Source organism: Capricornis sumatraensis, chromosome 12 (genome assembly GCF_032405125.1).
Source record: "Capricornis sumatraensis isolate serow.1 chromosome 12, serow.2, whole genome shotgun sequence".
In the NCBI taxonomy this organism is placed as follows: domain Eukaryota; kingdom Metazoa; phylum Chordata; class Mammalia; order Artiodactyla; family Bovidae; genus Capricornis; species Capricornis sumatraensis.
This window is the reverse complement of record NC_091080.1, coordinates 80822608-80836360: the sequence shown is the minus strand read 5'-3', so window position 1 is coordinate 80836360 and position 13753 is coordinate 80822608. Positions and strand designations below refer to the sequence as shown.

Sequence of the window (13753 nt, the reverse complement as noted above, 5' to 3'; positions counted from 1 at the left end):
CTCCCTTACTCGTCTCACCCTGTCTTGGGTCTGGCTGTGGTCCAGGGTGGGGCATGTACTGACTCTATCCCAGCCCTTAGGTTACTCATCTAAGGTGGAACAAAACACAGGTAGCTTACCAAAGTTCAGTGTGGTGAGGACTCTAATGAGGAATTAAATTTTAAAATGCTACTGATTCAAAAATTAGTGAACAGTAATTACTCACCCATGAAAAAGAATGAAATATTACCATTTGCAGCAACATTGATGGACTTAGGGAATATTATTATTAGTAAAATAAGTCAGAGAAAGACACATATGTTATCACTTATACATGGAATCTAAAAATAATACAAATGAATCTATACACAAACTAGAAATAGACTCAGAGGCATAAAAAACAAACTTGTGGTTACCAAAGGGCATTGGGAAAGAGTGAGGAGCAAATTAGAAATATGGGATTAATAGACACACTACTATTAATACATCAAATAGATAACAAGGATTAAGTGTAAAGCACAGAGAATTTTATTCAGTATCTTGTAATCACCTATAATGGAATATAATCAGAGAAAAGAACTGAATGACTATACTACATACCTGAAACTAGCAGATTATTATAAATCAAATATACTTCAATATACTTTAAAAAAATTGTGAGCAATGTCCATCTGGAAAGATGCCAGAAGAATATGGAGGGAGGAATATTTGAGAGGACCTTGATGAAAGAATCAGTAAAGAACTTCTTTATCTAAATCTAGCTGGGATTTTGAATTTGATCAAAGATAGTTTCAAAGAGAATCTCTCATTCCCAGATCATTAAAGTGAAGCTTGGTGTGAGCAGGAGTTTGAGGGTCACGTGGAGGATTTCCTTTGGCAGGACATGTGACCACAGAGCCTGGGAGGCAGTTGGTTTCCTCTCATCCAGCCTCCCTGAGTTTCTCTGTCGTGTGTCTGTCTCTGCTTCCCCAGCTCGGAGCCTGGTGTTTTCCCACTTATCATCTTCTCTCCAGGGACTCTGGACCATCAGGGCATACAAAGCAAAAAAGAAGTTTCAGGAGCTGTTTGATGCACACCAGGATTTGCACTCAGGTCTGTACGTTTCTGGAGATGACTTCTAAGGATGGGATGTGCTGCCTTCTGAGGCTGACTCCCATTCAGGTGGCCTGGCTGGCCAGCACCTCTCTGTGTGTCACCCCACATGGCCCTCTGAACACCTGTCTCCCCCACCCCTTCCTCTCAGCATCTCCTGTATGTTCCCCGCTTCCCCTCCTCACAGCCCTGCTTTTCTCCCCTGATTGGCGTGCATTGTCCTTCCATCACTGTGCCCTGTGGACGTCTGTCTCTTTAAGGCAGGAGTCAGTAAACTTTTCTTTTTTCAAAGGTCCAGATAGAAAATATTGTAGGCTTTGTGTGCTGTCTCTATTGTAACTACTCATCTTTGCTATTGTAGCACAAAGACAGGCAAAGATCATACATTAGTCAATGGCTGTATTCCAATAAAATTTTATTTTCAGAACCAGGTGGTGGCTGTTCTTGCCCCTCAGGGTGTGCTTTGCCAACTCTTTTGAGAGCAGACATTGAAGGCAGTAGAAGTATTGAGGAAAATAAGTTCCTGATTTGCTACCCACTTGATTATGCTTTGTATCAGTGAAGTTTGTTTGTTTTCCATCTAGGTAGAAAATTCAGAATTTCCTCTAAGTCTATAAAATCCTGGCCAAACTTTCCAATCATTAGTGTATTTTGAAGATAACATGGCATTTGAAAGTCACATGCAGATCCTGTTAGCTGATGGTCGTGTGGACACTGGCTCCTAAGAATAACCACCTCAGGCCCTGTAGAGAGGGCAGAAGGTGCTGGAGCTATGCTCTCTGCTGTCAGAGCTGGGAACAGCTGACTCTTCAAGAGGAGGATCTTCATGTTGAGGCCCAGCACTGCAGGGAACACACCAATGAGATGTTTTTCCATCTTCTTTCCTGTGATGGTATTTTTCTTGATAACCCATGGGTTGAAGTTTTCAAAGCATGCTTCCTGGACCTATTCCTGCATGTCCCATATGTTGTTTTGTGTTGAACCTAGTTTTCTGGAATCTTCAGGTTCCTTTGAAGTTACAGGTGTGTAACTTTGCTGTTCTACCTTGTGTAAAATCTTCTGTAGCTTAACTGAAGAAAATGCTCTCCCTCATGAAAAGCAGCTAACATTGTTTTCCTGTTTATGTATTAACTTGTTATGATTCACAAATCCAGAGGCTTGGTTCCTGCTTTTGACGACGTCCCGATGGCTCGCTGTGTATCTGGATGTCACCTGTGCCATCTTTGTCACTGTTGTTGCCTTTGGAGCCCTGATTATGGTGGAATGTAAGTACAAATGTGAATATTTGTGGTATGTTTACATTTTATAGCTTTGTTTGTAGTTATTAAACTGTTTTCATCTTGTCTAATATATACTCTTTGGTTCTAATGAGTTGTATTAAAGTGTCTGCAGCATGTGACTCCACAGTGTGTCCATGTGAAGTAATTTGTGTCTTGATGAGAACTTTTATCTTTTTTCACTCTTACTTATTTATTTACAGTAGGTCCTATTGAGATCATTAAAAAAATTTTTTTTGATTGGCATATAGTTGATTTATGATGTTGTGTTGACTTCAGGTGTATAGTCAAGTGAATCTGTTACACATATATCCACTTTTTTAAAGACTCTTTTTCCATACTCCATAAACATTGGGGTGCCTGTATTTTTTTTTTTTTTAGTAATTTGTGTTTTGATTAATACTTCAAATGAATAATCCTTTAGAAAAGAATTTCTGATTTTCACTTTTGGAATCTTTAGGAGCAAAACCCAGGTATGACATGCCTGCTCCAGCAGACCTGTGGTGTCTTAGGCCACTGCTTTGGCTCACTCAGGCCATTCTTTAATTTTTGTTTTAAGTTTTATTGGGTTATAGTTAATTTACACTGTTGTCTTAGTTTCTGATGTTCAGCAAAGTAAATCTGCTATCAGTTCAGTTCAGTCGCTCAGTCGTGTCCGACTCTTTGCGACCCCATGAATTGCAGCACGCCAGGCCTCCCTGTCCATCACCAACTCCGGGAGTTCACTCAGACTCACATCCATTGAGTCAGTGATGCCATCCAGCCATCTCATCCTCGGTCGTCCCCTTCTTCTCCTGCCCCCAATCCCTCCCAGCATTAAAGTCTTTTCCAATGAGTCAGCTCTTCACATGAGGTGGACAAAGTACTGGAGTTTCCGCTTTAGCATCATTCCTTCCAAAGAAATCCCAGGGTTGATCTCCTTCAGAATGGATTGGTTGGATCTCTTTGCAGTCCAAGGGACTCTCAAGAGTCTTCTCCAACACCACAGTTCAAAAGCATCAATTCTTCGGTGCTCAGCCTTCTTCACAGTCCAACTCTCACATCCATACATGACCACAGGAAAAACCATAGCCTTGAATAGACAGACCTTAGTCAGCAAAGAAATGTCTCTGCTTTTGAGTATACTATCTAGGTTGGTCATAACTTTTCTTCCGAGGAGTAAGCATCTTTTAATTTCATGGCTGCAGTCACCATCTGCAGTGATTTTGGAGCCCCCAAAAATAAAGTCTGACAGTGTTTCCACTGTTTCCCCATCTATTTCCCATGAAGTGATGGGACTGGATGCCATGATCTTCATTTTCTGAATGTTGAGCTTTAAGCCAACTTTTTCACTCTCCTCTTACACTTTCAGCAAGAGGCTTTTTAGTTCCTCTTCACTTTCTGCCATAAGGGTGGTATCATCTGGATATCTGAGGTTATTGATATTTCTCTTGGCAATCTTGATTCCAGCTTTTGTTTCTTCCAGTCCAGCGTTTCTCATGATGTACTCTGGATATAAGTTAAATAAGCAGGGTGACAATATACAGCCTTGACGTACTCCTTTTCCTATTTGGAACCAGTCTGTTGTTCCATATGCAGTTCTAACTGTTGCTTTGTGACCTGCATACAGATTTCTCAAGAGGCAGGTCAGGTGGTCTGGTATTCCCATCTCTTTTAGAATTTTCCACAGTTTATTGTGATCCACACCCACTCTTTTTTAGATTATTTTCTCATATAGATCAATACAGAGTTCTCTGTACTTTACAGTAGTTTCTTATTAATGATCTATTTTAATATTTTATATATAGTAGTATGTCTGTGTCAGTCCCAGTCTTCCAATTTATCCTTCCCCTCCCTTATCCCCTGGTAAACATAAGTTTGTTTTCTACACCTGTTACTCTACTTCTGTTTTGTAGATAAGTTCATTTGTAGCCTTTTGTTATATTCCATATGTAAGCAATGTCATATTCTATTTTTCTCAGACTTGCTTCACTCAGTGTGCAGATATCTAGGTCCAGCCATGTTGCTGCCAATGGCATTATTTTGCCTTTTTTTTTTTTATGGCTGGGTAACATTCCATTGTATGTATGGTACCATATCTTCCTTGTCCATTGCTCTGTTGACAAGCGTTTAGGTTGCTTCCATGTCCTGGCTGTTGTAAATAGTCCTGCAGTGAATATTAGGGTGCCATGTATCCTTATAAATTATGGTTTTCTCTGGATATATGCCCTGGAGTGAGATTGCTGGATCTTATGGTAGCTCTATTTTTAGTTTTTTAAAGGAACCTCCTAATTGTTCTCCATAGTGGCTGTATCAGTTTATATTCCTACCAACAGTGTAGGAGGGTTCCCTTTTCTCCACATCCTCTTCAGTACTTATTGTTGTAGAATTTTTTTTAAAAAATATAAATTTATTTATTTTAATTGGAAGTTAATTACTTTACAATATTGTATTGGTTTTGGCATACATCAACATGAATCTGCCACAGGTATACATGTGTTCCCCATCCTGAACCCATTCTGACTGGTGTGAGGAGAAACTTCACTGTAGTTTTTTGCTTAAAAGAATTTTTTTTTTTCCACTGTAGTTTTGATATGCCTTTTTCTAGTAATTAGAGATGTTGACCATCTTTTCATGTGCTTTTTGGCCATCGATATGTCTTCTTTGGAGAATGTTTGTTTTAATCTTCTGACCATTTTTTGATTGGACTGTTTACTTATTTATTTTTGATATTGAACTGCATGAACTCTTCGTATATTTTGGAGAGTAATCCCTTGTCAGTCACTTCATTTGGAAATATTTCTCCCATTCTACAGGTTGTCTTTGGTATTTTTTATCTTTTTATTTTTTACTTTTTTTGCTGTTCAAAAGTTTTTAAGCTTAATTGAGTCCCATTTTTTTTGTGTGTGTTTTATTTATTTTCATTGCTCTAGGAGGTGGGTAAAAAAGCTTGCAGCAATTTATATCAGAGAGAGTTCTCCCTATGTTTTCATCTAAGAGTCTTCTAGTGTCTGGTCTTACATTTATGTCTGTAATCTATTTGAGTTTACTTTTGTTTATGATTTTAGGGAGTGTTCTGATTTTATTCTTTTACATGTAGCTGTCCAGTTTTCCCAGCACCAGTTTTAATGAAACTGTCTTTTCTCCATTGTGTATTCTTGCTTCCTTTGCCATAGGTGACACAGGTTCGTGGGCTTTTCTTTGGAATTTCTGTTCTATTCCATTGATCTATATTTCTGTTTTTGGTGCCAGTAGAATACTGTTTCAATTACTGTAGCTTTGTGGTATAGTCTGAAGACAGGGCACGTGATTCCTCCTAGCTTCATTTTTCTTCTTTGTTTTTCTCATGATTACATTGTCTATTCATGGTATTTTGTGTTTCCATACAAAATATAGATTTCTTTGTTCTAATTCTCTGAAAAATGCCATTGGTAATTTGATAGGGGTTGCATTGAATCTGTAGATTGCTTTTGAGTAGTTTACTTGTTTGTTTGCTTGTTTACAGTATGTCTTCATTGAGATCTTTTATCTTTTTATTTTTCTTTGAATGGGTTGAGATCTACATAACTGTAGCAAGATGACCTTCTGAACATCCCAGGTAGTGTCCTATATCTAAATGGAGAGAACCAGGTTTACTATTAAGCTTTTTGTACAGATTAGGTTTTAGGTTTTAGTTTTTGGGCTACTTGGAATCCTTGGTTGTAGGGGTCTGAGGAAGATTCTCTATAGCAAAAACAGTATCCTCACTGCTGTATGGGTCCCAGATGAGCAGTTGTTGGAATGTGTAGCATGAATTCACCACCCCTCACTATCCATAGAAATAGCCCTGTATCACAGTCTTTAATAATGGAAAAATGAGAGTAATATTTTAAATTTAAAAGCACTGGCTCTTGGAGTCCATTGCCTTCTTTTTGTGATTTCAACTACAGCTACATTGGGCGTAGAAAGTGAAGTTACATAATGATAATTGAAGCATAAGGACAAAAATCTGAACAATGGCATCCTCAACTATATTATACTGCCAAGTGTATCTCAATCCATGTGGGATTAAATGACAAAGGACAAAAATGTTAAGGACCTAAGGGAAACAGAAGAGATTAGGAAGAGGTGGCAAGAATACACAGAAAAACAGTACCAGAAAGATCTTAATGACCTGGATAGTCACGACTGTGTGGTCACTCATCTTGAGCCAGACATCCTGGAGAGTGAAGTCAAGTGGACCTTAGGAAGCATCACTACAAACAAAGTTAGTGGAGGTAATGGAATTCCAGCTTAGTTATTTCAAATCCTAAAAGATGATGCTGTTCATGTAATATGCCAGCAAATTTGCAAAACTCAGCAGTGGCCACAGGACTGAAAATCAGCTTTCATTCCAATCCCAAAGAATGTTCAAGCTGTCATACAAATGCACTCATTTTACATGCTAATAATGTTATAATAAAAATCCAATGGACAGAGGAGCCTGGTAGGCTGCAGTCCATGGGGTCACAAAGAGTTGGACACGACTGAGCGACTTCACTTTCAATTTTCACTTTCATGCATTGGAGAAGCAAATGGCAACCCACTCAAGTGTTCTTGCCTGGAGAATCCCAGGAATGGGGGAGCCTGATGGGCTGCTGTCTATGGGGTTGCACAGAGTTGGACATGACTGAAGCGACTAGGCAGCAGCAGGAGCAAAATCCTTTAAACAAGATTTCAACAGTATGTGAACTGGGAACTTCCAAATATACAAACTGGGTTTAGAAAAGGCAGAGGAACCAGAGATCAAATTGCCAACATTCATTGGATCATAAAGAAAGCAAGGGAATTACAGGAAAAACATCTGATTCATAAACTATGTTGAAAGGCTTTGACTCTGTGGATCACAATAAACTGTGGAAAATTCTGAAAGAGATAGGAATACTGACCATCATACCTGTCTCCTGAGAAACCTGTAAGCAGATCAAGAAGAAACAGAACTGGACATGGAACAATTCAGTTCAGTTCAGTTGCTCAGTCATGTCCAACTCTTTGTGACTCCATGAACTGCAGCACGCCAGGCCTCCCTGTCCATCACCAACTCCCGGAGTCTACCCAAACCCAAGTCCATTGTGTCGGTGATGCCATCCAACCATCTCATCCTCTGTCATCCCCTTCTTCTCCTGCCCTCAATCTTTCCTGGCAACAGGGTCTTTTCAAATGAGTCAGCTTTTCACAGCAGGAGGGCAAAGTATTGGAGTTTCACCTTTAGCATCAGTCCTTCCAATGAATACCCAGGACTGATCTCCTTTAGGATGGACTGGTTGGATCTCCTTGCAGTCCAAGGGACTCTCAAGAGTCTTCTCCAACACCATAGTTAAAAGCATCAATTCTTCTGTGCTCAGCTTTCTTTATAGTCCAGCTCTCACATCCATACATGACCACTGGAAAAACCATAGCCTTGACTAGATGGACCTTTGTTGGCAAAATAATGTCTCTGATTTTGAATATGCTGTCTAGGTTGGTCATCACTTTCCTTCCAAGGAGTAAATATCTTTTAATTTCATGGCTGCAATCACCATCTTCAGTGATTTTGGAGCCCCCCAAAATAAAGTCTGCCACTGTTTCCACTGTTTCCCCATCTATTTGCCATGAAGTGATGGGACCAGATGACATGATCTTAGTTTTCTGAATGCTGAATTTTAAGCCAACTTTTTCACTCTCCTCTTTCACTTTCATCAAGAGGCTCTTTAGTTCTTCACTTTCTGCCATAAGGGTGGTGTCATATGCATATCGAAGGTTGTTGATATTTCTCCTGGCAATGTTGAACCAGTTTGTGCTTCCTCCAGCCCAGCATTTCTCATACTCTGCATATAACTTAAATAAGCATGGAACAATGGACTGGTTTAAAACTGGGAAAGGGGTATGACAAAGCTGTATGTTGTAACTATTTTTATTTAATATCACGGTAATCTGAATCTATGCCCAACCAGTAATGCTGAAAAAGTTGAAATTGAACGGTTCTATGCAGACCTACAAGATCTTTTAGAACTAACACCCCAAAAGATGTCCTTTTCATTATAGGGGACTGGAATGCGGCAGTAGGAAATCAAGAAACACCTGGAGTAACAGGCAAATTTGGCCTTGGAGTACAGAATGAAGCAGGCAAAGGCTAATAGACTTCTGCCAAGAGAATGCACTGGTCATAGCAAACACCCTATTCCAACAAGATAAGAGATGACTCTACACATGGACATCACCAGATGGTCAACACTGAAATCAGATTGATTATATTGTTTGCAGACAAAGTTGGAGAAGCTCTATACAGTCAGCAAAAACAAGACCAGGAGCTGAGTGTGCCTCAGATCATGAATTCCTTATTATCAAATTCAGACTGAAATTGAAGAAAGTGGTGAAAACCACTATACCAGTCAGGTATGACCTAAATGAAACCCCTTATGATTATACAGTGAAAGTGAGAAATAGATTTAAGGGACTAGATCTGATAGACAGAGTACCTGATGAACGGAGTTTCATGACATTGTACAGGAACAGGATCAAGACCATCTCCAAGAAAAAGAAAAGCAAGAAAGCAAAATTGCTGTCTGAGGAGGCCTTACAAATAGCTGTGAAAAGAAGAGAAGTGAAAAGCAAAGGAGAAAAGGAAAGATATAAGCATCTGAATGCAGAGTTCCAAAGACTAGCAAGAAGAGATAAGAAAGCCTTCTTCAGTGATCAATGCAAAGAAATAGAGGAAAAAAACAGAATGGGAAAGACTAGAGATCTCTTCAAGAAAATTAGAGATACCAAGGGAACATTTCATGCAAAGATGGGCTCGATAAAGGACAGAAATTGTATGGACCTAACAGAAGCAGAAGATATTAAGAAGAGGTGGCAAGAATACACAGAAGAACCATACAAAAAAGATCTTCATGACCAAGATAATCACGATGGTGTGATCACTCACCTAGAGCCAGATATCCTGGAATGTGAAGTTAAGTGGGCCTCAGGAAGCATCACTATGAACAAAGCTAGTGTAGGTGATCGAATTCCAGTTGAGCTATTTCAAATCCTGAAAGAATATGCTGTGAAAGTGCTGCACTCAATATGCCAGCAAATTTGGAAAACTCAGCAGTGGCCACAGGACTGGAAAAGGTCAGTTTTCATTCCAATCCCAAAGAATGCTCAAACTACTGCACAATTGCAGTCATCTCACATGCTAGTAAAGTAATCTTCAAAATTCTCCAAGCCAGGCTTAAGCAATATGTGAACTGTGAACCTCCAAATGTCCAAGCTGCTTTTAGAAAAGGCATCAGAGATCAAGTTGCCAACATCCACTGGATCATTGAAGAAGCAAGAGAGTTCCAGAAAAACATCTATTTTTGCTTTTTTGACTATGTGAAAGCCTTTGACTGTGTGGATCACAATAAACTGTGGAAAATTCTGAGGGATGGGAATACCAGACCACCTGACCTGCCTCTTGAGAAATCTGTATGAAGGTCAGGAAGCAACAGTTAGAACTGAACATGGAAAAACAGACTGGTTCCAAATAGGAAAAGGAGTACATCAAGGCTGTATATTGTCACCCTGCTTATTTTTATATGCAGAGTACATCATGAGCAATGCTGGGCTGGATGAAGCACAAGCTGGAATTAAGATTTCCAGGAGAAGTATCAATAACCTATGCAGCCAAAGATGGAGAAGCTCTATACAGTCAACAACAACAAAAAAAGACCAGGAGCTGACTGTGGCTCAGATCATGAAGTCCTTATTACCAAATTCAGACTTAAATTGAGGAAAGTAGGGAAAACTGCTAGACCATTCAGGTATGACCTAAATCAAATCCCTTATGAATATACAGTGGAAGTGAAAAAAGATTTAAGGGCCTAGATCTGATAGATAGAGTGCCTGGTGAACTATGGGATGAGGTTCGTGACATTGTACAGGAGACAGGGATCAAGACCATCCCCATGGAAAAGAAATGCAAAAAAGCAAAATGGCTGTCTGGAGGGGCCTTACAAATAGCTGTGAAAAGAAGAGAGGCAAAAAGCAAAGGAGAAAAGGAAAGATATAAGCATCTGAATGCAGAGTTCCAAAGAATAGCAAGAAGAGATAAGAAAGCCTTCTTTAGCGATCAATGCAAAGAAATAGAGGAAAAGAACAGAATGGGAAAAACTAGAGATCTCTTCAAGAAAATTAGAGATACCAAGGGAACATTTCATGCAAAGATGGGCTCGATAAAGGACAGAAATGGTCTGGACCTAACAGAAGCAGAAGATATTAAGAAGAGGTGGCAATAATACACAGAAGAACTGTGCAAAAAAAGGTCTTCATGACCCAGATAGTCGTGATGATGTGATCACTAATCTAGAACCAGATCTTGGAATGTGAAGTCAAGTGGGCCTTAGAAAGCATCACTATGAACAAAGCTAGTGGAGGTGATGGAATTCCAGTTGAGTTGTTTCAAATCCTGAAAGATGATTCTGTGAAAGTGCTGCACTCAATACGCCAGCAAATCTGGAAAACTCAGCAGTGGCCACAGGACTGGAAAAGGTCAGTTTTCATTCCAATCCCAAAGAAAGGCAATGCCAAAGAATGCTCAAACTACCACACAATTGCACTCATCTCACATGCTAGTAAAGTAATCCTCAAAATTCTCTAAGCCAGGCTTCAGCAATACGTGAACCATGAACTCCCTGATGTTCAAGTTGGTTTTAGAAAAGGCAGAGGAACCAGAGATCAAATTGCCAACATCCGCTGGATCATGGAAAAAGCAAGAGAGTTCCAGAAAAACATCTATTTCTGCTTTATTGACTATGCCAAAGCCTCTGACTGTGTGGATCACAGCAAACTGTGGAAAATTCTGAAAGAGATGGGAATACCAGACCACCTGACCTGCCTCTTGAGAAATCTGTATGCAGGTCAGGAAGCAACAGTTAGAACTGGACATGGAACAACAGACTGGTTCCAAATAGGAAAAGGAGTACATCAAGGCTGTATATTGTCACCCTGCTTATTTAACTTCTATGCAGGGTACATCATGAGAAATGCTGGACTGGAAGAAACACAAGCTGGAATCAAGATTGATGGGAGAAATTTCAATAACCTCAGATATGCAGATGACACCACCCTTATGGCAGAAAGTGAAGAGGAGCTAAAAAGCCTCTTGATGAAAGTGAAAGAGGAGAGTGAAAAAGTTGGCTTAAAGCTCAACATTCAGAACACGAAGATCATGGCATCTGGTCCCATCACTTCATGGGAAATAGATGGGGAAACAGTGGAAACAGTGTCAGACTTTATTTTTTGGGGCTCCAAAATCACTGCAGATGGTGACTGCAGCCATGAAATTAAAAGACGCTTACTCCTTGGAAGAAAAGTTATGACCAACCTAGATGGTATATTAAAAATCAGAGACATTACTTTGCTGACTAAGGTCCATCTAGTCAAGGCTATAGTTTTTCCAGTGGTCATGTATGGATGTGAGAGTTGGACTGTGAAGAAGGCTGAGTGCCAAAGAATTGATTCTTTGAACTGTGGTGTTGGAGAAGACTGTTGAGAGTCCCTTGGACAGCAAGGAGATCCAACCAATCCATTCTGATGGAGATCAACCCTGGGATTTCTTTGGAAGGAATGATGCTAAAGCTGAAACTCCAGTACTTTGGCCACCTCATGCAAAGAGTTGACTCACTGGAAAAGACTTTGATGCTGGGAGGGATTTGGGGCAGGAGGAGAAGGGGATGACAGAGGATGACATGGCTGGATGGCATCACGGACTCGATGGACATTAGTCTGAGTGAACTCTGGGAGATGGTGATGGACAGGGAGGCCTGGCGTGCTGTGATTCATGGGGTCGCAAAGAGTCGGACACGACTGAGCGACTGAACTGAACTGAACTCAAATATGCAGAATATACCATTCTAATGGCAGAAAATGAACAGAAAGTGAAGAGCCTCTTGATGAAAGTGAAAGAGCAAGTGAAAAAGCTGGCTTAAATCTCAGCATTCAGTGATCTAAGATCATGGCATCCAGTCCCATCACTTCATGGGAAAAGATTGAAAGCAATGACAGATTTTATATTTTTGGGTTCCAAAAATCACTGCAAACCATGACTGCAACCATGAATGAAAAGACGTTTGCTTTTTGGAAGGAAAGCTATGACAAATCTATTCAGAATGTTAAAAAGCAGAGGCATCACTTTGCCAGCAAATTTCCATATAGTGAAAACTATGTTTTTTCCAGTAGTCATGTAAAAGTTGTCAATGGATGTAAAATTTGGTCCATTAAGAAGGCTGAGGGCCAAGGAATTAATACTTTCAAGTTGTAGTGTTGGAGAAGACTCTTGAGAGTCCCTTGGACAGCAAGGAGATCACATCATTAAATCCTAAAAAAATCAACCCTGAATATTCACTGGAAGGACTGATGTTGATGCTGAAGCTCCAATACTTTTGCCACCTGATGCGAAGAGCTGACTCATTAGAAAAGACCTTGATATGGGAAAGATTGAAGGCAGGAGGAGAAGGAGGTGGCAGAGGATTAGATGGTTAGATAGCATCATGAACTCAATGGACATGAATTTGAGCAACCTCTGGGAGATAACAAAGGACAGGGAAGCCTGTAGTCCTACAGTCCATGGTGTTACAGAGTCAGACATGACTTAGTGACTTAACAACAACTTTGTTACTTCTTTCTAAATTCATATTTTTTTTTTAAATTTACTTATTTATTTGGCTGGGCTGGGTCTTAGCTGGGGCATGTGGGATCTTCAGTCTTATTCATAACAGGCAGGACTTTAGTTGCAGCATGTGAACTCTTATTTGTGGCATGTGGAGTCTAGTTGCCTGACCAGGGATCGAACCTGAGCCCCCCGCATTGGGAGTTCGGAGTCTTAGCTATTGGACCACTAGGGAAGTCTCTCATAGTGTTGTTTGTTTGTTTGTTTTTTACTGTATTATTGTCTCATACAACAGAAGTAATATTATGAGTAATACTATCATTACATGCAAATGATTTAAATATTATAAAGGAGTCTTCTCACTACTATATAATAAAATAGATAACTAAAAAGGACCTACTGTATAGCACAGGGGATTCTATTTAATACTCTGTAATGACATATATGGGAAAATAATTTTAAAAGAGCAGATTATATGTATATATCTGGCTGATTCACTTTACTGTATGCCTGAAACTAACATAGCTTTGTAAATCAACTATACTCCAATAAAAATCATAAAGGACTCTTCTTTATAAAGTGACAGAAGGAGCTGTGTGAAGGGTTGAGAAGTAGACTGACCGTATTCCTCTTCTTCCTCATTTAGCTTTGACTCCCGGGCAGGTTGGCCTGGTCCTGTCTCTCACGCTCACACTCATGGGGATGTTCCAGTGGTGCGTCAGGCAAAGTGCCGAAGTTGAGAACATGGTGATGTTTATCTTTCTGTTCTTAGCCTTTCCAGGTCTCCTTGCTGTTA

At 39.9% G+C, this 13753-nt stretch overlaps 1 protein-coding gene across 1 annotated transcript in view; it reads left to right on the top strand.

Moving 5' to 3' along the window:
- The window catches only part of LOC138089050 (ATP-binding cassette sub-family C member 4-like), a 204649-nt gene that overhangs the window by 144156 nt on the left and 46740 nt on the right, over positions 1 to 13753 (top strand). Inside the window, 3 exon segments of the mRNA XM_068984373.1 lie at positions 952 to 1071; positions 2226 to 2336; positions 13604 to 13704. Of these exon segments, the coding sequence (XP_068840474.1) occupies positions 952 to 1071; positions 2226 to 2336; positions 13604 to 13704 (332 nt within the window).